Source organism: Scyliorhinus torazame, chromosome 6, assembly GCF_047496885.1.
Source record: "Scyliorhinus torazame isolate Kashiwa2021f chromosome 6, sScyTor2.1, whole genome shotgun sequence".
In the NCBI taxonomy this organism is placed as follows: domain Eukaryota; kingdom Metazoa; phylum Chordata; class Chondrichthyes; order Carcharhiniformes; family Scyliorhinidae; genus Scyliorhinus; species Scyliorhinus torazame.
In genome coordinates, this window is record NC_092712.1 from 53566985 (window position 1) to 53589622 (window position 22638).

The window sequence follows — 22638 nt, forward strand, 5'->3', positions numbered from 1 at the left end:
TGTCAGCGCACTGACCCAGGAGCAGATTCTTTTAAAAAATCGATGGAGTCTTCTCTCCAGAAGCGGCGTCAGAGAGCAGGTCATGTGCCCCGTACACGGAAATCACGTAGTACGGGCGCGAGAAAGATTCCTCTATTTTGTAGATGCCAGCAGTGCTGGTGTGAGCTCCCAGTGCATCTGGAGAACAACCCATTAAGAAGAAGCTGAAATCAGGAGCAAAGCAGTATAAAGATGATCGCTTGAGGTATGTATTTATTAATTGTGCCAATGCAAATCAGGATGCAAAGCCCATGTGTGGTATGTGCAGGGAAGTACTGGCAAATGAAAGATTAAAAACCTCAAAACTTCAAAGACATTTGAAGACTCTCCTTGGCATTTGGAGGACAAACCTTTTGATTTCTTTCAAAGGATGCAGTGAGATCTTAAATCATCAGCTGAAGTCCTTAGCAGAAATGACAATTGAATGACAAAGCAACTGAGATCATGGGGACCAAACAGGCTCATCTGTCACATTAAAGATAAGTGGAAATGCTGGGTGGTGAGATTCGGGCAGCATGGGTTGCGAAGGTCGGCTACCATCGGTCACGAAGGTCGTGGGTGGCGAAGGTCAGATGGTGTCCGGAAGAATGGCCCTTGGAAAAAATGGGGTCCAGGCAGAAAAGTTTGAAAAGCACTGAACTGGAGTATAAGTAAACTATGCTGTGATGTGGGTTCAAGGGACACAGTAGAATGGGACAAATTAAAAACAACTCTCAATTGTTTTTCTTGTGTTTCTTCTGGAGATAAATTATTTTCGACGTTTTAAATTGCGTATCTCCGATGGAATTTTGGAGGGGACCGGTGTAGATCAGGCTGGTGGAACTGAAAGTGACCTCTTGGTTATCGCTTTTGCAAAGAACTTTAGCTTCCCTTTTTAAAAAATTATAAAACTGGGTTTGGTATGTTTAACCTGCGGGCCATCTCCATAACTAACAGCGGGGGGCTGTTACTCTGGCTGCCCCTGGGTGCCTTTGCATTTCATAGTCTGGCTCAACTTTCAACATGTAAACATCACAAAACCCAGCCCGATTAAGAATGTATGCGATGTGAGTGCTGTGCAAATGGAAGTCGAGCTGTCAATTTATTCCTGACCGTTAGTGCGCCCTTGGTCAGGCAGTTTAGGAAGTTCAAATGCCCACCCATTCGAGTACTCCGTGGGTACGCACGAGACTTTAAGTTATTTGGGCCAAGGGCTGCAGAAGGGAATTAGAATTTTTTTTGCGTGTGGCGGAAATCCGTCCCTTTAACTTCCCTCGTTCATAAGAATTATTTTGCATTGGTTATTTTTTTAATTCTAAAAACTGTTCATGGGAGAATCGAGCTCCAGGCATCTTAGAAAACGCAAACTGGAACAGTTACTTCACTGTGCGAGGAATGTGCCATTCGCCTGTGATCTTTTCTTGGGCCACAGAGGGTGGGAGGAGGGCGTTCTCGCTGGTGAGGCGCCTGAAAAGGCGATGTTAGCATCCACCGTTAACTCTCAACGTGTTTTTTTTAATATAGACTGGTTAAGAAAAAGAGGGGGAGTTCAGGGCTATGTGGAATGTGCAGGGGACTGAGGTTGGGTGGCTCTTTCACAGGGACGAATAGCCGAATGACCTTCTTCTGTGCTGTAGTTCCTTTGAGTTCAGTAGCCCAATTTCCATTCAGTGCCTGAGCTGCTGAAACCCAACGAGTCCAAACCCCCAAATCGATTTGTGTCGACCTCCCCATCATCCGGCTACAGCCCCACATTACCGTCCTTAATAATTCTACTTACAAAAAAACATGTTTCTTACATCTCAAGAATGTGTGTCTAAGGGAAGAAAAGACGCAGCCATAAAACGCCTTGGAAAAATATTTTTTTGCATTCATACATTACAACAAACCTTCCTTCTCCAATGTATTACAATTACTTTCGGTTTCAGAGAAAATTTATTATTTAAAAAAAAATGTTCGAAAACAAAAGCAGCACTGAAGGAGGAGGAGGGGGTGGAGGATATCAGCTGATGGCTCGGGACCAAATATTTGCCACAAGCAACGTTTGCGTTTGATACACTTGTTCCTTTAAAGGTTTCAGGATGGTGGGACCAAACTGAATATTAAAACGTCGCCCAGGTCTCTCCGGATGAATAGAACCACCTGCAGAATGTCCCAACTCCAGGTTGTTTGCGGTTTTTGCCAAGGGTCGACGCTGATCCATAAATATCTCTTCCAACTTTTGCAAAATATTTTTGAAGTCTCTGTACAATTCAAATGTCCGTCCTTTTCCTCCTCGTAACCAAGAGGTTGTGAGTGTCGTTGAGACGCCGTATATTTTTAATAATATTCAAACAGAGCATTTTGGCACCTTTCTATATTATAAAACTACTGTATTAAACTATTACAAAATATGCAAACAATACGGTTTAGTAAATTTACAGCTGTCTTCCGTCGAATTTTAATTCGTATGCAAAAGAAAAAACTTTGTACAAACTACCATTTTCGTTAGAATATGAATATTTATCCTCAAGCTTCCTCGCTTTTCAAAAAATAATTTCTTCCAGTAAGATTCCGTCCCAGGTGGAAAAGATAAAAGCGCGCCAAATACTGGGTGCACAGCTGTGTGTGTGCTTTTGTTTTACACGCACATGTTATTTGCAACACATCTGGGTTTACAAAAACAGCATGTTTAACAACAATAAACAAACAAAATAATAACCGTAAATGGGATGGTCAAAACGTTATATTTTTTTTGCAACTAGATTTTAAATTAAAATAATATATTCTCGTATTTTACACTATTTCAAATAACGAATTGTGATTCAGTTAAGTCATGATTCCTCCAAAATCTAATTTACAATTCTGTGTATAAAAATATAATTTATGGACCCCAACGAAGTGTAACTTTGTTCAAAATAGGAGAGAGGGAGGGGGGGACAACCCCAGACAAACACGAGGAAAGGTCAATGCGTCGACAACAACTCGTGGCAGACGATTCTGAAATGTTCACGATAATCAGACAAGTAGAAAAATATATTCTGCGCCCCTCCTGAACTTGGCCACACAAAATAATTTTCTCTCTGCTGGGTTCAAAGTAAGTTCACGTGGGAATAAATTAGCAAAGGAGTTTTGTTTTAAGGCTCTCAAAGTTCCAGTTAAAGAAACAAATAAACAGATAAAAGAGGGGGGGAAACACACAACACGAATGCGAACGAAATAAATATCCCCCCCCCCCAACACCCCCGAAAAAAAAACTTTCTGGGGTCTCTGTTGCAATTATAATTGTGTTTTTGTTGTGTGTTTTGCTGTAAAGTCTGTTTTCCTGTATAATCTCTCCCTCCCACAGTGTAAACTATTTCAACTCGAGTCCAATGTCATTCCTAATGGATGGAGAGCTGCGCTGTCCAAAACCCATGTGCCGATTTGATACAAGGCGCTGGAGTACCAGTGGACGCCGTTTTCCTGGACAGTACTGTTGACCGTGAGTGGGTCAGTCGGTGCAAATAAGGACTTGGCCGCGTAGCTCATTCGGACAGGCGCGAAAGCCCAGTGGGCCAGTGCGTGTTGCTCCAAAACGGCATAGCAAGAGGCCAGCACCTGGTTGATCACCAGGGTGCCCTGGACAGTCAGCGGGGCGTAAGAGCCCGCCATCTCCTCCAAGTAAACCTTCTCCACCTCGGCCGGCTGCAGGCGGCGCCCGTCGCCGTCCGTGATGTACACCAGCTGGCCGGGCCGCACCTCGCTGGCGTAGGTCGCCCGGGACGGTGCCCCCTCCTGCTCCCCGGCGAAGAGTAGGTGCGCCGCCGTGAGGGGGAGCCTCCTGCGGGGCTCCCGCGTCTCTATCACGTAGAAGACTCGCTTGACCGCGTCCGCCTTGTCAAGGAACATGACGAAGTCGCTGTACACCAGGTTCCCTTCATCGTCCGCCGCCAGCACCCGGTCCCCTGGCTTCAGGTCCTTCACTGACTTGCTGCCGCCGTCCTCCAGACTCACTCGGGCTGAAGCCGGGAAGCAGCCTCCGGACTTAGCAGCGACTGAATTTTCTGTTGGGGGGGGGGGGGCGGGGGGGGCAGAATGATGTGGAGACAACTGTTAGATGGAATAACAAAAACAAGCAGATATACAAATAACGAGACACCCTGCCATTCTCAGCTCAATGTGTGGTAGTGGCAACTTTATTCAGGGGCCATTCTAACCCCGGAGCGCCGCAATGTGAGAGATTCCTCATTTACACCGCTCCAGTTCAGACAGGGCAATACCGCTCGGAGAGTATTTGGAACAACCAGGTTTGCATTTAAAGAGCGCCTTCAACTTCCCACCGCGGAAGCAGAATCAGGCCAAATTCGGCCACGGACCCAAACGTGGAGAGATTAGGACAGGTAGCCCATAGCTTTATAGCGGGAATGGGTGTTTAAAAAGGTGCGCGGCTGATCCATTGCAGCCGCTCTGGTGACCCTATCAATTCTTGTGCCTAGTGTGACACGCCCACCCGCTCGACACTAACGTCAAAAGGGGTCCTAAACATTGAGCCTCCGAGCGGGAGGTGCTGTTGTGTAACCAGCCTTGACTATAAACGCTCAGCCCTGCGCCCATGGCGCGATCATTCTGATGGACACAGGGTGACCCTCTCATCAACACCTGATCAGCAACTGAAGTTGCACTCTGCATTGCTCCAAGCGTGCCTGGAAATTAAGCAGACTGATATGGGCCGTTCAAAATTGAGCTTATAAACCACAAAAGGAGCGATAAACTGAACGAACATGAGAATGAGCGGCAGCCCCTAGAGGTGCAATGTAACTAAAATAAAATGCTAAAGGAAACTTAACTAACTAAACCTGTCACTGGGGGTGATGATGCCCCCCCCCCCGGACCGCAGCCCCTGCGGTGCCCACCAGTCCCGGAAGGAAATTCAGTTAATATTTGTGTGTATTCCTGGAACTGAGGAACAAGGCTCGAGCTTTGTCGGGAGGTAACTGGGAATGCTGGTACAGGGTTGATGGATCATGCAAATGTTGTTTTGTTACAACTGAACTTCCAATCTCTACACCTCGGCACGCTCCTCGTTAACTATGTCTCGGTCGACACATCGACAGCCCAATCCACTCGCTGATTTCGCTACAGACCCCGGAGAGGAAATTCCCTCTTCTCGAGACACTGGCCATTCACAGAGAGGGAAGATGCTGTACATACTCAGCAAGTGAGGCAGTATTTGTGGAGAGACCGTGCGGCCCCCTGTGCACTTCAGGCTGGGACATGATATCCAAGACTGAGTTAGGACAAATTGTTGATGGACAAAGGGAGTCAAGGGTTATGGGGGGGGGGGGGGGGTAGGAGAGTGGAACCCACAACCAGGTCTCATTGAATGGAGGTGCAGGCTCGAAGGGCCGAATGGCCTGCCCTTGCTCCTGAGCCCTATCGATTTTCTTCTGTATGTTCTAGAACTGATGGCGGGTCTTTTAAATATTCAGTAACATTTTTCCACATACACTCAGACAGAACCAGGTAGGTTCATAATGCGCTGCACGAACTTTCTCTGGACTTTCTCTGGATTCCTCTACCCCTGACTCTGGAATAGATAGCCCGGCATGAATCTATCCCGTGTTTTAAAAATGCCACTGTATCTATTTGATCCTGCACACCGGTAACCTGGCCTCCAATTCTGTTAGAGGGAATGTCTAATTGCTGCCTTCACTTTGAAGTCGACTGGTGCTGTGCTGACGGAGGGAATTCTTTCCTTGGAAACCCCCTTCTCCATTCCCACCTGAAAGATATGTATCGAATCCTTCCTACTCTCCGGAAAGCCCGATACTACACCTCGCACTCCGGAAGTACTGGAGGCAATAAGAGCCTTGTTCATAATCCCAGCGAGATTTTCCGACGCTTCCCGCTGGCGGAATCTTCCAGTCCCGTGGAAGGCGACTCCGCCCCCAGCCCCTCACGGGAAGGTGTGGTGTGTGTGCGTGCGGGGGTTGGGGGGGGGGTGGGGGGGAGATGGGACTACTCTCTGGACAGCAGCAGTCGTCCCAGCCAACCGCAACCCAACCCCTTGAGATAGCGGACAGTTTTCATCATTGTACGTACCTGCCCGCTCGCTTTCAGCGATTCCTGTAGGAGTCAAAAACCTCTCGAATGATCGCGCCCGTTTTAAACTGGGTGAGACTGTGTAAGGGTTGTTGTGCATTAAAGGGCGTTTGTTTGTTTTTTCTTGTGGGGGTGGGGGGTCAGTGTGAGGCAGAAACAGGAACACGTGAGACGGATAATGAGATGTTGGACAAGTCACGCCAGAGGCAGGCAGGTGGCAGACTTCACTAAATAACCAATCCGAGGATAACATTTGAAAGAACACTTTGTCCATATTTAAAGACGGCCCCGTTATCAGTAGGCGCTTAGGATTCACCGTCCAAGGGCCAACCTGCGGGAGGGGAGGGTTTAGGCCTCATAATCACCCAACGTCTGAATGTGAAAGTTTCAGCCACTTAACTGAGTATCTGGGGGGGGGGGGGGGGGACGGTATTACATAAAATGTTGCCTCTCAAAAGCAAGCGAGGCTGTAAGGCGGGAAGTGTTAATGTGCAACAAAAACAGAAAATGCTGGACAATCTCAGCGACTCGTGACAGCATCTATCCAGGATCCAATTTGCTTTTATCGAAGTGTTAATGTGCATTGAGCCTGAGGTGTTTCATCCTGCGGTGCTCTGTGTTTGGGCGCTGTAGGGAGCTTACTACCCATCTGACTGTATACACAGATATCGGCGGACACCTGTGACTATATAAATAGCTGTGATAGATAGATGATAGGTAAATTGATAGATAGATAAATAAATGATAGATAGATATATGATAGGCTGAGAGATGATAAATTGATAGATGATAGATAGATGTTTGATAGATAAATTGATTGATAGATAGATAAATAGATGATCGATAGATAGATAAATGGATGATAGATGATAGACAGATTGGATAGATACATGGGTGATAGATAGATGATAGATAGATAGACAGATAGATGGATAGATAGGTAGATAGATACATAGATAGATAGATAAATAGATGATAGATGAATAGATACATGGGTGATAGATAGATAGATAGATAGATAGTATTATTAATTCTTAAATATTTCGGAAGAAGATTATTTCGGAGCAATGAACTTGAAGCAGCCATTTGGAGATGTTTCCAGTCTGCATTGACTGAACCGCAGTCAAAGTATTCCCCTTTTGAAAGGTCCTCCTGGATTCCTCATTGCCTGGAACTTTAAACGTTTCATTTGCCAATCTTGAGCACTCATATCCTTCTTGTGCCAGTGTGTTCGCTGCGACGCAGATTGGGATTCAATCTATTTCCACTCGCTTTAGAATTCAGTCCAGAAGATAGATAGAATGTCCGGGTCGCAGTTAAATCGTTTAAAAAAACATATGTATATTGTAATTAATTCTTGTTCCGAGTAAAATCGGAGTGATTTCCTTGAATTGTTTGGCGTGCAGACATTGAGGGAAGCGGCGGAGTGACAAGGTGATGGGACTTTGAGGGAGTGGAGTTGCCTCACACACACTCCCGACCTGCAGGGCGAGCGAGGACCCAAACACCCGCTCCCCGTGTCCAGCTCGCCACGGCGGCCAGGGATCGCCTGGAAATCTGAGCGCAGCTTCCCTTCCTGAGCACCAGCCGCCTGCCAACACCCGGCGACCGCGTTTTCCAAACAACTGCTTGTCAGAAACTCCTGCTTAATTGGCGAGAAAGAGCAGCAAACCGTTTATGGATTTGTTAACGACTTTCTCGCCTCCGTTTAATGTCACCGAACGAATTTGCAGAGGCTTTGCCACAGGTTACATGCTAGCCAACACATGAGTTGGGGGAGTGCTGGGGGGAGGGTGCTGGGGGGGAAGTGCTGGGGGGGAGGGTGCTGGGGGGGAGTGCTTGGGGGGGGGAGTGCTGGGGCGGAGTGCTGGGGGGGGGGGGGGGAGTGCTGGGGGGGGGGGGGGAGAGTGCTGGAGGGGTGTGCTGGGGGGCGTGCTGGGGGAGGAGTGCTGGGGGGGAGAGTGCTGGGGGGGGGAGTGCTGGGGGGGAGTGCTGGGGGGAAGTGCTTTGGGGGAGTGCTTGGGCGGGGGAGTGCTGTGGGGAGAGTGCTGGGGGGGGAGTGCTTGGGGGGGGAGTGCTGGGGGGAGTGCTGAGGGGGGGACTGCTGTGGGCGGAGTGCTGGGGGGAGTGCTGGGGGGGTGAGTGCTTGGAGGGAGAGTGCTGGGAAGGAGAATGCTGGGGGGGGGTGTTGGGAGGGGGAGTGCGGGGGGAAGTGCTGGGGGGGGAGTGCTTGGGGGGGAAGTGCTGGGAAGGAGAATGCTGGGGGGGGTGTTGGGAGGGGGAGTGCGGGGGGAAGTGCTGGGCGTTGTTCTGGGGGGAAGTGCTGGGCGAGAGTGCTGGGAGGGGCGATGAGCGCAGGGGGGAATTTGGGGGGGAGCGCAGCGGGGAGAGACGGAGGGCAGTGCTGGTGCAGAGTGCTGGGGGGTGCTGGGGAGAGTTCTGGGGTGCGAGTGCTGTGGGGGGGGGGCGAGTGCTGGTGGGATGAGTGTTCGGGGTGCGGTGGTGGTGGGGGTGTGCTGGGAGGGGGAGTGATGGTGGGGGGAGTGCTGGGAGGGGGAGTGGTGGTGGTGGGGAGTTGCTGGGAGGGGGAGTGATGGTGGGGGGGAGTTCTGGGAGGGGGAGTGGTGGGAGGGGGAGTGGTGGGGGGGGGTGCTGGGAGGGGGGTGGTGGTGGTGGGGTGCTGGGATGGGGAGTGGTGGTGGGGCGGTTCTGGGAGGGGGAGTGGTGGTGGGGGGGGTTGCTGGGAGGGGGACTGGTTGTGGTGGGGGGTGCTGGCTGGGGGAGTGCTGGGGGGGTGGTGGTGCGGGGAGTGCTAGGTGTGGGGGAGTGCTGGGAGGGGGGCAGTTCTGAGTTGGGGGAGTGCTGGGGGGTTGTGCTGAGGGGGTGTGGTGGTGGTGGAGGCAGTGCTGGGGAGGAGTGCTGGGGGTGGGAATGCTGGGAGAGGTGAATTCTGGGAGGGGGAGTGGTGGTGGTGGAGGGAGTGCTGGGGTGGGAATGCTGGGAGGGAGGAGTGCTGGTTGGGGTGAATGCTGGGGGGGGGAATGTTGGGAGGGGGAGTGGTGGTGGTGGAGGGAGTGCTGGGAGGGGGAGTGCTGGGTATGGGAGTGCTGGGGGTGAATACTGGGGGGAACGCTGGGAGGGGGAGTGGTGGTGGTGGAAGGAGTGCTGGGGGTGGGAATTCTGGGAGGGGCGAGTGCTGGGGGGGAGTGCTAGGGGAGTGCTGGGAGGGGGAGTGGTGGTGGTGGAGGGAGTGGTGGTGGGGGGCGAGTGCTGGGGGGGGAGTGCTGGGGTGGGAATGCTGGGAGGGGGAGTGCTGGGTGGGGGAGTGGGAGTGCTGGGGTGGGGGGAGTTCTGGGTGGGGGGGAATGCTGGTGCTGATTGGGGTTCTGGATGTGGTGACTCCCATCCATCTCTGAAAGTGACCTCCGGCCCAGATGTGAAGCAGCAATGGTTGGCGTTTGTGTAGTGGGTGAGGATTGGCGTGGCAGAGTGAGGGAGGGAGAGGCAGACAGAGAGAGAGAGAGAAGGAGAGACAGAGAGAGAGACAGAGAGTGACAGACAGACAGAGTCAGATTGAGAGAGACGGAGAAAGGGAGACAGAGAGAGAGACAGGGAGAGACAGAGAGTCAGGTTGATAGAGAGACTGAGACAGAACGAAAGACAGACACACAGAGAGTCAGATTGAGAAAGACGGAGAAAGGGAGACAGAGGGAGAGAGAGAGAGAGAGTCAGATTGACAGAGAGATGGAGAGTCAGAGAGACGGGGCGAGTCAGAGAGAAAGACACAGAGAGAGTCAGAGAGACAAGGAGAGACAGAGAGAGAGAGAGAGAGAGAGAGTCAGAGAGATGGGGAGAGTCAGAGAGAGAGAGAGTGAGTCAGGGAAAGTCAGAGAGAGAGAGACACACACACAGAGACAGAGAGAGACACAGAGAGAGACTAAGATGCACAGAGACAGAGAGAGAGAGACAAAGATAGAGAGACGCACAAAATGAGTCAGATTTGACAGAGAGAGACACACAGAGTGAGAGACACACAGAGACAGGGAGAGAGAGAGAGTCAGAGAGACGGGGAGAGTCAAGAGAGAGCGAGAGAGAGACTCAGAGAGACGGGGAGAGTCAGAGAGAGAGAGAGAGAGACACACACACAGACTAAGATTCACAGAGACAGCGAGAGACACAAAGAGACAGAGACACACACAAAAAGAGTCAGATTTGACAGAGAGAGAGACACAGAGCGAGAGACACAGAGAGACAGAGAAAGAGTCAGATAGGCGGGGAGAGTCAGAGAGAGACACACACACACAGAGTCAGAGGGACGGGGAGAGTCAGAGAGAAAGACAGAGAGAGTCAAAGAGACGGGGAGAGTCAGAGAGAGAGAGACTCAGAGAGTCACAGAGAGAGAGAGACAGAGAGAGAGTCAGAGACGGGGAGAGTCAGAAAGAGAGACAGAGAGAGAGAGAGTCAGAGAGACGGGGAGAGTCAGATAGAGAAAGAGACAGAGAGACGGGGAGAGTCAGAGAGAGAGAGTCAGAGAGAGAGAGACAGAGAGTCAGGGAGACGGGGAGAGTCAGAGAGAGAGAGTCAGAGAGAGAGAGACAGAGAGTCAGGGAGACGGGGAGAGTCAGAGAGAGAGAGACAGAGAGTCAGGGAGACGGGGAGAGTCAGAGAGAGAGAAAGTCAGAGAGACGGGGAGAGTCAGAGAGAGAGATTCAGAGAGAGAGAGACTCAGAGAGTCACAGAGAGAGAGACAGAGAGAGAGAGAGAGAGTCAGAGACGGGGAGAGTCAGAAAGAGAGACAGAGAGAGAGAGAGTCAGAGAGACGGGGAGAGTCAGAGAGAGAGAGAGTCAGAGAGACGGGGAGAGTCAGAGAGAGTGAGAGTCAGAGAGACGGGGAGAGTCAGAGAGAGAGAGAGAGACAGAGAGTCAGGGAGACGGCGAGAGTCAGAGAGAGAGAGACATAGTCAGGGAGACGGGGAAAGTCAGAGAGAGAGCGAGACACTCAGAGAGAGACACACAGAGAGAGACTAAGATTCACAGAGACAGAGAGAGACACAAAGAGACAGAGAGACACACAAAAAGAGAGTCAGATTTGACAGAGAGACACAGAGAGAGAGAGAGAGAGTCAGATAGGCGGGGAGAGTCAGAGAGAGAGACACACACAGAGACAGAGAGAGAGAGTGAGATTGGCAGAGACAGAGAGTTCCCCTGATGCAGTGTGAATGGATCGCGCCAAACTGCTGGACAGGAACGCGGTCCGCGCCGTCTAATTTAAAATCCAATCATTTTTTTAAAAAGGGGAATGGGACGCTATTGTCATTCAGCTAATGGAGCAGACGCTGGTGGAAGAGAGGACATTTCCACTCTCTCTCTCAGCTCATCGAGCTGTTTGCTCAGGTGCAGAAGCTCCCTGTGTGTGTGTGTGTGTGTGTGTCCGTCCATGTGTGTGTCAATTCACACGCACACTACACACCAGAATGCAAGCCCGTGTTTGTACACCAATACACTGTCCCTTTTCCTGGCTGCATCAAGATGTGTATTTGAATTTTAAATGACCCAGTTTGGAGGCCCATCATCAATGCCCCCTTCTCGCACTGTTCGTCCTGACAATGATTCAGAGGGGTTGAGATATGTCGGCATTGCATTCCTATCCCCAGGATCATACTTTCAGCAAATAGAGATGCGGAAAGCGAATCTTCCTCGCCTGGCATTTCCCCCCCGCCCCCTCCTCCTTTGCAGTCCTTGCAGGCAGCATTTAATCTTCTCATATGATTCACTGACATGAAGTGATGGCGGAACAAACGGACGGAAGGCTGACCTAACAGCGTTCTCTAACAGTGCGCCCAAATCCATTTGGTACCATCACACGCCCCACATGACATAGACTCAAATGAGTCTGAAAAGCTCCGGTGTGTTTGGAATTTTAAATTTTAGATTTGTCACCCCCCTCCTCCCCTGTTTAATAAAGGCCGCAAACGGGGGAGGTTGGATCACACTCCACACATTGCATCCTTCCTATCTGTAATTCAAGATCTTGGTCTCGGGAAATGCTTCATTAAGACAGTGTGTGGCGTTGCAAGTGCGGCGAATGAGCGGCTGCACTTCTTTCTATAGGCGAGAGCAGTTCCTCGTCCACTTGTGTTTTATTAATGCATCACACCAGTGATCAAAATTGCACCGTTTCCCGTCAGCCGTATATTGCTAATGTGACTCGACTGCCAGTCCAGAGGCCCAGGCAGAACGCTCTGGGGGAACATGGCTTCAAATCCCACCGTGGCGTTTACAGGATGGGAACCGCTTCCAGAATAAGAGTGTGTGTGAGAGATCAAGAAACAGATGGATGGAGAGGTTGATAAATAGAGAGGCGAGGGGATGATAGAGAGTTCCTCTTTGTCTCCAATGCAAATAGGAGCAAAAATCATCAATTATCCCTAACATTAGGTTCGGTGCGTTGGCTAATGCTAAATTGCCCCTTAGTGTCCAAAGATGTGCAGGTTAGGCGGAGTTACGGGGATAGGGTGGGGGAGTGGGCCTAGATAGGGTGCTCTTTCGGAGGGTCGGTGCAGACTCGATGGGCCGAATTGCCTCCTTCTGAACTATAGGGATTCTATGGATTAGGAAGGGATTCGGCAAAGTACAATAAAACCACCCCAGTCCACGCAGTTGGGAAAAGCAACATCTATTGCTCGCAAATGCTCGAGTGTTGAGTCTGCCTAAGAAACCCAAAGTGGCGCATTCACAGTTTCCCTGCGAAGATACATACAGTCCTGGAAGACTCCGCATTTGGTGCCCCTAAAGATGCCACTGTTATTGATTTTTGCAAAGGTATGCTGGGGAGAAAATATCAGCAGCCATGATTGAATGGTGGAGCAGACTCGATAGGGCTAATTCTTCTCCTATGTCTTATGGTCTTGTGGGGGGGGGGGGGGGGGGGAGTCATTGGAGAGAGTGCAATTCACACACTGCGTGTAATACAAAACACGCGTGAACGGCTCATCGAGAGTGGCCTGTGCGAAATCAGTTGGGATCGTACAGAGATGTTCAGCTTCATTTCATGTCCATGATTTGCCGAACCCTGCGACTATATTTATTAAGCATGCACCGCCCGATTTCCTACTTGAACTCTTGGCGAAGTATTTTCCTGACATGTCAATCGGTGAAGCTGAGGCAGTTTCAGTGTGAGGGCGGGCGCGACCTGTGCTGCGGTTTTAAACAATGCATTCTGAGAGGTGGGGGGGGGGGGGGGGATGTTTAAAGTGACCAAGTCCGTATGTGTTGGAGGCACACAAACACACACACACACACACACTTGCTTTCCGCGTTACCCTGAAAAGGCGCTCAAAGCCTCTGAACAGAACGGATGTTTCTCTAAGTCATTTCACGGTTCATTTACGGGCCAGGAATATATAAACCAGTCACAGCACTCCAGTTCTAAGTTGCTAGTTAGACGTGGTATGGGATGTCCGTTGGAAACCTGTTGCTACCGGACCCAGGCTGATCTGGTCGAGTTGGTCAGTGAGTGAGCATCCAATCCAACCCCTTCAGATCAATCCACTGCCCAATCTCTACTCGGAGGCGAGGGAAGGTCAGAGGGATCAGTTTGGCTGGCGTTCAGGGCAGTGTGAGAGCAGCGTTAATGTTGGTGTGGGTCCTCTGTGGCTTTACCTGAGGGTCAGTCAGTCCCCATTGCCTCGGGGCTCCGTTGACCAGTGACATCTTTGGTAAACACAGGAGGGATACACTGGTTGATATAGATTGGGATTCCACCCCACTCCTACTCCACTTCCCCAGGCTCCAGAGCTCGAACCGGAGGGCTAGTTCCTCACCAAACAAGTAGCGGGAAGTATCAGTAAATTGCGACTCCTGTGTACGGTTTAACCTGGGCGGGGTTCGAACGATTCACGTTCCCTGAGCTCTGTGTGTTCCTACTTGGGCAGCACGGGTAGCACAGTGGTTAGCACCGTTGCTTCACAGCTCCCGGGTCCCAGTTTCGATTCCCGGCTGGGTCACTGTGTGTGCGGAGTCTGCACGTTCTCCCCGTGTCTGCGTGAGTTTCCTCCGGGTGCTCCGGTTTCCTCCCTTCGTCCAAAGATGCGCAGGTCAGGTGGATTGGCCATGCTAAATTGCCCAAAAAAGGTTGGGTGGGGTTACAGGGAGAGGGACAGGGTGGAGATGTGGGCTTAAGTGGGGTGCTCTTTCCAAGGGCCGGTGCAGACTCGATGGGCCGATTGGCCTCCTTCTGTACTGTAAATTCTATGATCTAATGTGGACCCTCTGACAGGCACTGCCCACTCAATCGTCCATCCTATCTCCACACCCCTCAGATACAGGGAGAAGCTATCTGTGTGGACTGCCTGTTAGTTTTGTCTGGAGATATGGTGTTAACCAGGAGGATTATGAAGCGGGGTAATGATTCTCGCCTTCTTGAGGAGAACATCCTCATTCGTCGCACTTGGCTCACAGCCTCCCCGCCCATCAAATAATGACCCATATTATTTATTACGAGATCAGTGAGACTCCTCTGTAATGTTCCACCCTGCTAAGGAGTGACAGGAAGCGATGGCTGGCGCCTGGGGGTGCCTTCAGATTCAAAGTGTGCGCTCTGCAGATATGAAATATGATCATGTTCATCACAACAGTCTGCCGGCTGACTGACTGGGAAAAGGCGGACAATTTCTTTGAAAGTGCTCCCTCACCTGCTTTCACCGAACAGTGGATGTGGGCCTTGGATTCGTAATAGACCCAGTCGAAGCCCGCCTCCACGGCCAGCCTGGCCAACATGCCGTACTTGGTTCGGTCGCGGTCCGAAGTGGTGATGTCCACGGCTCGGCCCTCGTAGTGGAGGGACTCCTCGGAGTGATGGCCGTCCTCATCCCAGCCCTCTGTCACCCTCAACTTCACCCCGGGCCATTGGTTCATGACTGAGATGGCCAGGGAGTTTAATTTATCTTTACACCTCTGTCAAGAACAGAAAGAAACAGAGAGAAAATCAATTAAGTACGCCGGTCCCAATTGGTGGAATTTTATTAATCAAGCATTTGATCATTTCGGTAACACACTCGCTACCTGCAATTGATTTGAGTGTTGGCCAGTATTATACACAGAGACTAAGGAAGAGGGCAGTGTCAGAGAGAAAGGGGGTTCTGGAGCTGCAGCTTATATTGCTAAGGTGGATGGTCTAACTTCAAGACTAAAGGTGAGGAGCAGTTATCTCGCTCAGAGCTTCCCCATCGCCCAGTCTGTCTCTGTTCCACTTACCTGAGCACTTCTTCCTGGGAGGGAAGGAAAGGTAAGGGGGACAGACCTCCCCACCCCGGGAGGGTAAGGAAAGGTAAGGGACCCCCCCCCGGAGGGTAAGGAAAGGTAAGGGGGGGACAGCCCCCCCCCCACCCCCCCCCCCCCCCCCACACACACACACATTCATCTCCCTTTTATTAAAGGAAACAATCGTCCCCAACAGAGTCAGACGTCTTACACCAGGTTAAAGTCCAACAGGTTTATTTGGAATCACTAGCTTTCAGAGCACTGCTCCTCCCTCAGGTGAGTGAAGGAGTTACGCTCCGAAAGCTAGTGATTTGAAACAAACCTGTTGGACTTTAACCTGGTGTTGTAAAACTTCTTACTGATCTCACCCCAGTCCAGCGCCGGCATCTCCACGTCATGGCTCCTCAACAGAGTTATAGCAACCCTAAGAGTTGCGGGGTGGAGGGGAGGGGGTTTACCCGTGTACAGCGCTGTCACTGCCCTTCAAACCTCGCTCATTCACCGGGAATACTCTGGGAGATGCTCATGGCAATCAGCCTCCAGAGGCAAACGGGTGAAGGCGGCGGTGGCGGGGGTCCTGTTATATTTCAGTTCAGTTCTCCGCTAAATCGATGCGGTGAAAGACAGCGGGGGAGGGGTGGATGGATGCGGGAGGGAGATAGTTCGGGAGAGAGTTAGGAGTGAGGGAGGGAGGGAAGGAGGAAAGGAGAGAGGGAGGGAGACTAAACTGGAATGTGTCAGTCACTGAATTGCTGTCTAAGCTAAACTCTTTCCAGAACTGTCCACAGCACTATCCCGATGTGTGACATATAACACATCAGATGCCGGCTCACAAAGACTGTTCTCTCTTGAGAGAAAGAGAACCTTGCCGCTGATCTTTGTCCTTCAGTTAAGAGCTGACCAGATAACGCGGAGTGACCTTCACCGCGAAGTATGCTTTGTCCTAAGGGAAAGTGCAGCATGTCCGCATGTGCAAAAAGGCAAGTGGTTCTCCACCACTGGGATGCCGGGCAAAACCTGATGAGCGGGCTCTGCATCTGGCTAATACATGAATGGTCGTAACAACTCAGCAAGTAGTAACAGCCAAGTTGGAGGGAGTGATAAATTCGTTTTGAGATCTATTTTTATATGGAGACATAACAGTGCATACATGTAGTGTATATATATATATATTCCTCTCCACACATACACACACAGTATGTATGTACATACCCACACAATGCCCACATACATACACAGTATGCATGCACATACCCACACAATGCCCGCACACACAAACAGAAACAGAATCTATGTACATACAATTCCTGCACACAGAACATACAGCATGTATGCACAATGTCCACACCACATACACACTATGTATGTACGTACCCACACACAATGCCCGCATACACACTGTATGTGTGCACATACCCATACACAATGCCCGCATACACACTGTATGTGTGCACATACCCATACACAATGCCTGCAAACACACACTGTATGCGAGCACATACCCATACACAATGCCTGCAAACACACACTGTATGTGTGCACATACCCACACACAATGCCTGCAAACACACACTGTATGCGAGCACATACCCATACACAATGCCTGAAAACACACACTGTATGTGTGCACATACCCATACACAATGCCCGCAAACACACACTGTATGTGTGCACATACCCATACACAATACCCACACCCACATACACTGCATGTATGTACATACCCACACACATTGCCCGCATATGCACACAGTATGTATGTACATACCCACCCACAATGCCCGCATACCCACACAGTATATATAAAAAGCCACACACAATGCCCACAGACACGCAGTATGTATGTACATACCCACCCACAATGCCCACGCACAAACACAATATGCATGTACATACCCACGCACAATGCCCGTGCACACCCACAGTATTTATATACATACCCACACACAATGCCCACGCACAAACACAATATGCATGTACATACCCACGCACAATGCCCGTGCACGCCCACAGTATTTATATACATACCCACACACAATGCCCGCGCACACCCACAGCATTTATATACATACCCACACACAATACCCGCGCACACCCACAGCATTTATATACATACCCACGCACAATGCCCGCGCACATCCACAGTATTTATATACATACCCACACACAATGCCCGCGCACACCCACAGTATTTATATACATACCCACACACAATGCCCGTGCACATCCACAGTGTGTTTATATATACCCACACACAGACAGACACAGTATGTGTATACACACGCACACATAATTCCACATACATACACAGTTCCGCACACAGACAGACACAGCATGTGTATACACACCCACACATAATTCCACATACATACACACAGTATATATGTACATATCCACACACAATGCCGCAGGCACACACAGCATGTATGTAAATATCCATACATAATGCCTTCACACCTACACAGTATACGTGCATATATCCACATACTGTATGTATGGACATACCCACACAGATTGCCTGCACACATACACACAGTATGTACATGCCCACACACACATGCACACACAATAAGTATGTACATACCCAAGCACAATGTCCGCACACAGACACACACACAGTATATACATACCCACACACAATCCCACACACGCACACAGTATGTGTGTACATACCCACACACAAACCCGCACATATACACACAGCACAACAAGGACTTAGAGACAAACGAACTATGCAGCCAGAAGGTTTATTTGCATTTTCAGCAAATTGTCCTTCAAACTATGCCAATCACTGCAATATCACTTTAAACGCCTTCTGCTGCACCAGGCCGCCAGTGCGCACAAGCAGGGCTGTGAACCGAGATCACTCCCTCCACATCCTTAATGGTTTCCTCCAAAGAGCACCCCCACCCCGGGAGAACTGGGTTGTGAACGGGCAGGGCTCGGGTTTAAGGAGTTGCTGAGCACTGTGGCCTATTTCAAAGCAGCAGGAGCAGCATCTGGAGGTGGCAGTCTGGAGCAGCGAGTGAGAGACACATTGTCAGAGCCACCCACCCACCCGCACACCAACAACTGCTTATTCCCTCATTGGGATTTGCGCTGTGAATCCTGACCAGCCGGCAGTATAAAACTCAGCTTTGATCCCGGGGATCAGGCCAGCGAGAGCTTCTAACCCCGAGAAAACCGCGTTCATCCCTAATTACCCTGCCATTGGGAGAGGAATTGCGAGAGACAGAAAGGGAGAGGGACACACACACACTTATTAGCTACCTGTCAATGCAAACAACTCTCCCGGGCATTTAGAGGCAGTAAAAGAGAGGTGGGGGAAGGGGGTGTCATTTGTCACCCCCTCCCCAAACCCCACAATTCCACAGACCCATCGCCAAATCTATTATTCTCGAGTCAGTTCCCCCAGCCCTGACAGTCTGAAATTTGTTGCAAACACAGCCCCGACTCAGCCCTGCCCTGAACACACACATTCGGCCCCGGCTGCCGGTTTGCATTAGAGGGAGGGAGGATGTCCATAGATGCGAAGGTTTGGATGGATTGGCCATGTTAAATTGCCCCCTCAGTGTCCAAATGGTTAGGTGGGGTTAAGGGGAAAAGATTGTGTGGGGGGGGCAGGTTGAGTGCAAACTCGATGGGCCGAATGGCCTCATGTACTGGAGGGATTATGTGATGTGGGGTGGGCATGGGGGGAAGCATAGGGGGAAGGGGTGCCGCTGCTGGAATATCTTCACCGTTGAACTTGACATCCAGAAGTATTGACGGAAATACTGCAGTGTGCCCTTCCCGCTGTCTCCAGGCTTCCCAGGCAATCGACACAAGGTCAGAAGTTCAAACGCTGGTAGCTAATGCAGCAACCGTGTCGAGATTCTGTCTATTCCCAGCGATGTGCCGTCTCTCTCTACACATATATCTATCTCCCTCTCTCTGTCTCTCTGCTGTGTGCAACCGCCTCTCCCGGGCAGGCAGAGTAACACATTAGAACCGATTCCACAGGGAATAGGAACGCCTTCACGTCGACTTTAAGCTATTTCTGTCGCAGCCAAAGCGATCTGCAGAAAAGGAGCAATTCCCCCCCGCCCCCCGACTCAAAGCGACAGAACGCAATTGGACTGGGCTCTAGGACCAGCAATGGTTTAATACATTATCGAGAGAGAGACAGAGAGAGAGGAGCAATGTGCAATCCCCTGGCCAGCCATGATCCATGACGGAGGAGGAAGTGGGGCTGATTATTGGAGCCCTCTGTGTGTGTGTGTGTGTGTGTGTGTGAGAGAGAGAGGCTTGTCTCTGAGCCGTGCCCGGCTCTCTGCACCATTCCAGCGACCTGTGGCTGAGGGGAGCGGTGGCCGCCGGCAGACTGAACAAGCCGGGAAGCAGCCGCTCGCTGTCCTGCTTCTGAGAAGCGACACAAAGCCACCGGGAACTTTGGAAGGGCGGCCACGCGTTGCTTTGTAAACATTCAGCCTCACTCGCCGCTTAAAAGGGTAACATCTGGAAAATGTGCAACCTTTTGTCTTTACTCGGGCAGAGATTTGTCCATCGCTACATTAATTTGTAGAGAGAAAGAGAGAGAGAGCGAGAGGAGGGGGCGCTTACCTGTTTAAATCCTACCCATGAGTTGTGGTGGGTCCCACCACACAAGAGGTAAGCACGTCGCGCCGCCTGACGAAAGGAACTTCCCATGACCTCTGCCAGTACCTGAATGTTGCAATTTCAGAAATGGTCACCGTACCTTCGTGCCACACACACACACACAGCCTTTTCAAAGTGTGTGTGTGTGTGAGGGGTAGACCGTGGCAACACTCGCCCCTCTTAAATATCGATACATGAAGGCGTCGATAGATACAGCGGAACGCGATGAAATGTTGATGTGGCGGAGTCAATACTCAGGCTGGAAAAGACAAGGCGAGCGAGGGGAAGACGGGTCGATTCCGCACCCCCCTCCCTCCCTCCCTCCCTCTGTATCCTATATTTAGAAACGGCAGCCTCATTAAGTCATCCCAGCTCAGGGCTGCCAGGTTTAGAAGCTATTTTAATTAGAAAGACACAGAAAGAGAGGGGAGGGAGGAGGGGGACACAGACAAGTCAAAGGGCTGGAGGCTAGCAACAATACAAGTGGCCCAGGAGTCACTTGGGGCCGGGGGGGGGGGGGGGGCTTTGCACACTCGGGTCGATTAAAACCCAGAGCGGCGATTAGTTGGCCCCCAAAACTGCCCACCAAGCGGGGCAGGGAAAGGGCAGAAGGTGTTGACCGCAATGTAGAAAGTTTCCCCCTGCGCACCCACCCTGGGTAGCCAGCCCACCCCCTCCCTGTGTCACATAGCTCGACACCACCCAGACGGCAGACACCCAAACTGAAGAGGGGTGGGGGGGGGGGGGGGGGTTGGTGGTGGAGGGAGACACATTGTCATTTGGTGAGGTGACCCCCCCCCCCCCCCCCCGTACCTGTGTCATCAGTCTGTCAGCTCCGGTGTTTTCTTCATCCTTGAATATAATGTCCGGGTTGTAATTGGGAGTCAATTCTTTAAACCTCTCCGAGTTCCTGGTGATCTTGCCCTCGTACCTGCCACTGGCGCCCAGCGTCTTCTCCGCCACATTGGGGATGTACTGCTTGTAGGCCAGAGGAGTTAATTTTCGGGGGTGCCTCCTTCTCCCGTAGCCTCTGCCCGGCCCACAAGCCTCCACGGACGGGGCGAGAGACGAGCAGACCAGACCCACCAGCATAATTCTTGTCAGCATGGTGTCCACAGATTCCGGTGGCTTGAGGGGCTCTTGCGCTGCTGCCCTCTTGCCTATTCCACCCCCCCTCCCCCCCCCACTCCTCACCCCTCTCCTCCTCTCTCTGCTTTGCTTCCTCCTGAGCTCCTTGACTGTCCTCCGATCCCTATCGAGAGGCAGGTGCTGGGGGCTGGCAGGCTTCAGATCCTCGATAACGGTCACACATCGGGCTTCGAGATCCTTGACAGCGGTAGGGGGTGGTAGGGGGTGTGGAGGATTTCTTTTTGCTGAAATCTCGAGAGAAAAAACTTGAAAATTAAAAATAAAAATAATAAAATAAGCCAAAATGCTGTTTGGAAAGATGCGGAGGCTGTGCAGGCGCTTCAGAGAGACTGGCTAGAACAGCAATGTAATATAGCCTCAGAAAGGCACAACGGTGAGATCTGATTGGACAAGGCAGCAGCTATTGCCTTTTGATATGCTTCAGTAAAACCAACAATTTCAGAAAATTCACCTGAAGTCTGGCGTATCAGGAGCGGGAGGAGGACTGCCTCTCCGTCTGAAAACATCAATTACAACTTGTTTTCATTGCTGTCTCTCTCTCTTTCCCCCTCCCTCCCCAACGCCGCCCTGGAAATGTTAATCAATCGCCCAGATTGACTGACGTGAAATGTAAAGATCTTCTCGTTCGGTGTTAGGGAACAGCGAGCGATTAATTGATCTGGATCGCAAAATTGCCCTTTGCTGCGAAGATGACCGACAGCATCTGCTGGCAAAAGATGTTTGAAGACCTACCGGCGCATCTAAAGTCAAACGTGGATCGGTCACAATGGATGGAGTATTTCTAAACTTTTCCCTGTTAATATCTCTGGTACTTCAGAATTCCATTCGAACTGAGACTTCTAAATAAAAATGTGCTCCTGTCCTTAAAACTCCTCGAAAGTTCAATAAAGGCCATAGTGACATGTTTTTATTTGAAATTGCTCAATTAATTCACCTTTTTGACACATTTTAGATTGAAGTAGTCCACGGAACGGGAGTTCTGATAGGAAATTGAAGGGTGAACCGTTGGTTAATGTCGGTGCCTGTTCTCCCAATGCACTGGGTGTAAAAATGTTGCTGGAAAATGCAAACATTTCAAGTTTTGGTGGGGGGTTTAGCCACTTGCACAGCATTCTGCCACCGGAAGATTATTTTTTAAAAAAGAATATATAAACAACATATCCATGAAATCAATAATGAAATAGCCCACCATGACACCTCCAAGTTAATCAAGTCTAAAATGAAAGCGAGAATCTCAAGCCAATTGACGACTTGAACAGTGATGGCGAAGGAGCGAAAAGTCCCCCACCGCCCCCCCCCCCCCCAACCAAATTCTCGCTAACCACTGTGAAATACACCTTTTAATTTAAAAAAAGGTCGATACAGCCAGCTTCAGTCTGGGGGCAGCGGAGTTGACTAATTAACTGCGGATTTAGTTCGGCAGGATTGACTCGGCAAGTCGAGTTTTAATGTAACCGTAAACCCCAAGCCTGGCAATTGGCAAGAATCACATTATCTATAGAGAGAGGG

The 22638-nt window shown here is 50.6% G+C and overlaps 1 protein-coding gene and 1 long non-coding RNA gene across 2 annotated transcripts; one reads left to right on the forward strand and one right to left on the reverse strand.

Annotated features, from left to right (window-relative positions):
* Positions 1-1860: 1860 nt before the first annotated feature.
* shha (sonic hedgehog signaling molecule a) lies at positions 1861-21462 on the reverse strand. Its single transcript, XM_072508203.1, has 3 exons — positions 20794-21462; positions 14775-15036; positions 1861-4043 (listed from the first exon to the last, which is right to left on the reverse strand). Exons 1-3 carry the CDS (start codon positions 21085-21087, stop codon positions 3358-3360), a joined length of 1242 nt encoding a protein of 413 aa, XP_072364304.1. The 5' UTR covers positions 21088-21462; the 3' UTR covers positions 1861-3357.
* LOC140424792 (uncharacterized) lies at positions 19408-22035 on the forward strand. Its single transcript, XR_011947691.1, has 2 exons — positions 19408-19992; positions 21722-22035. It is a non-coding gene; the product is annotated as an uncharacterized lncRNA (long non-coding RNA).
* Positions 22036-22638: the final 603 nt, after the last annotated feature.

Excerpts from the sequence above, each read along its gene's own strand:
- shha (XM_072508203.1), bottom strand. The coding sequence starts at position 21,087 with ATGCTGACAAGAATTATGCTGGTGGGTCTGGTCTGCTCGTCTCTCGCC. Across the intron at positions 15,037-20,793 it reads CTGACAGACTGATGACACAG|AGGTGTAAAGATAAATTAAA; the intron begins GTACGGGGGGGG and ends TGTTCTTGACAG. Across the intron at positions 4,044-14,774 it reads CCACTGTTCGGTGAAAGCAG|AAAATTCAGTCGCTGCTAAG; the intron begins GTGAGGGAGCAC and ends CCCCCCCAACAG.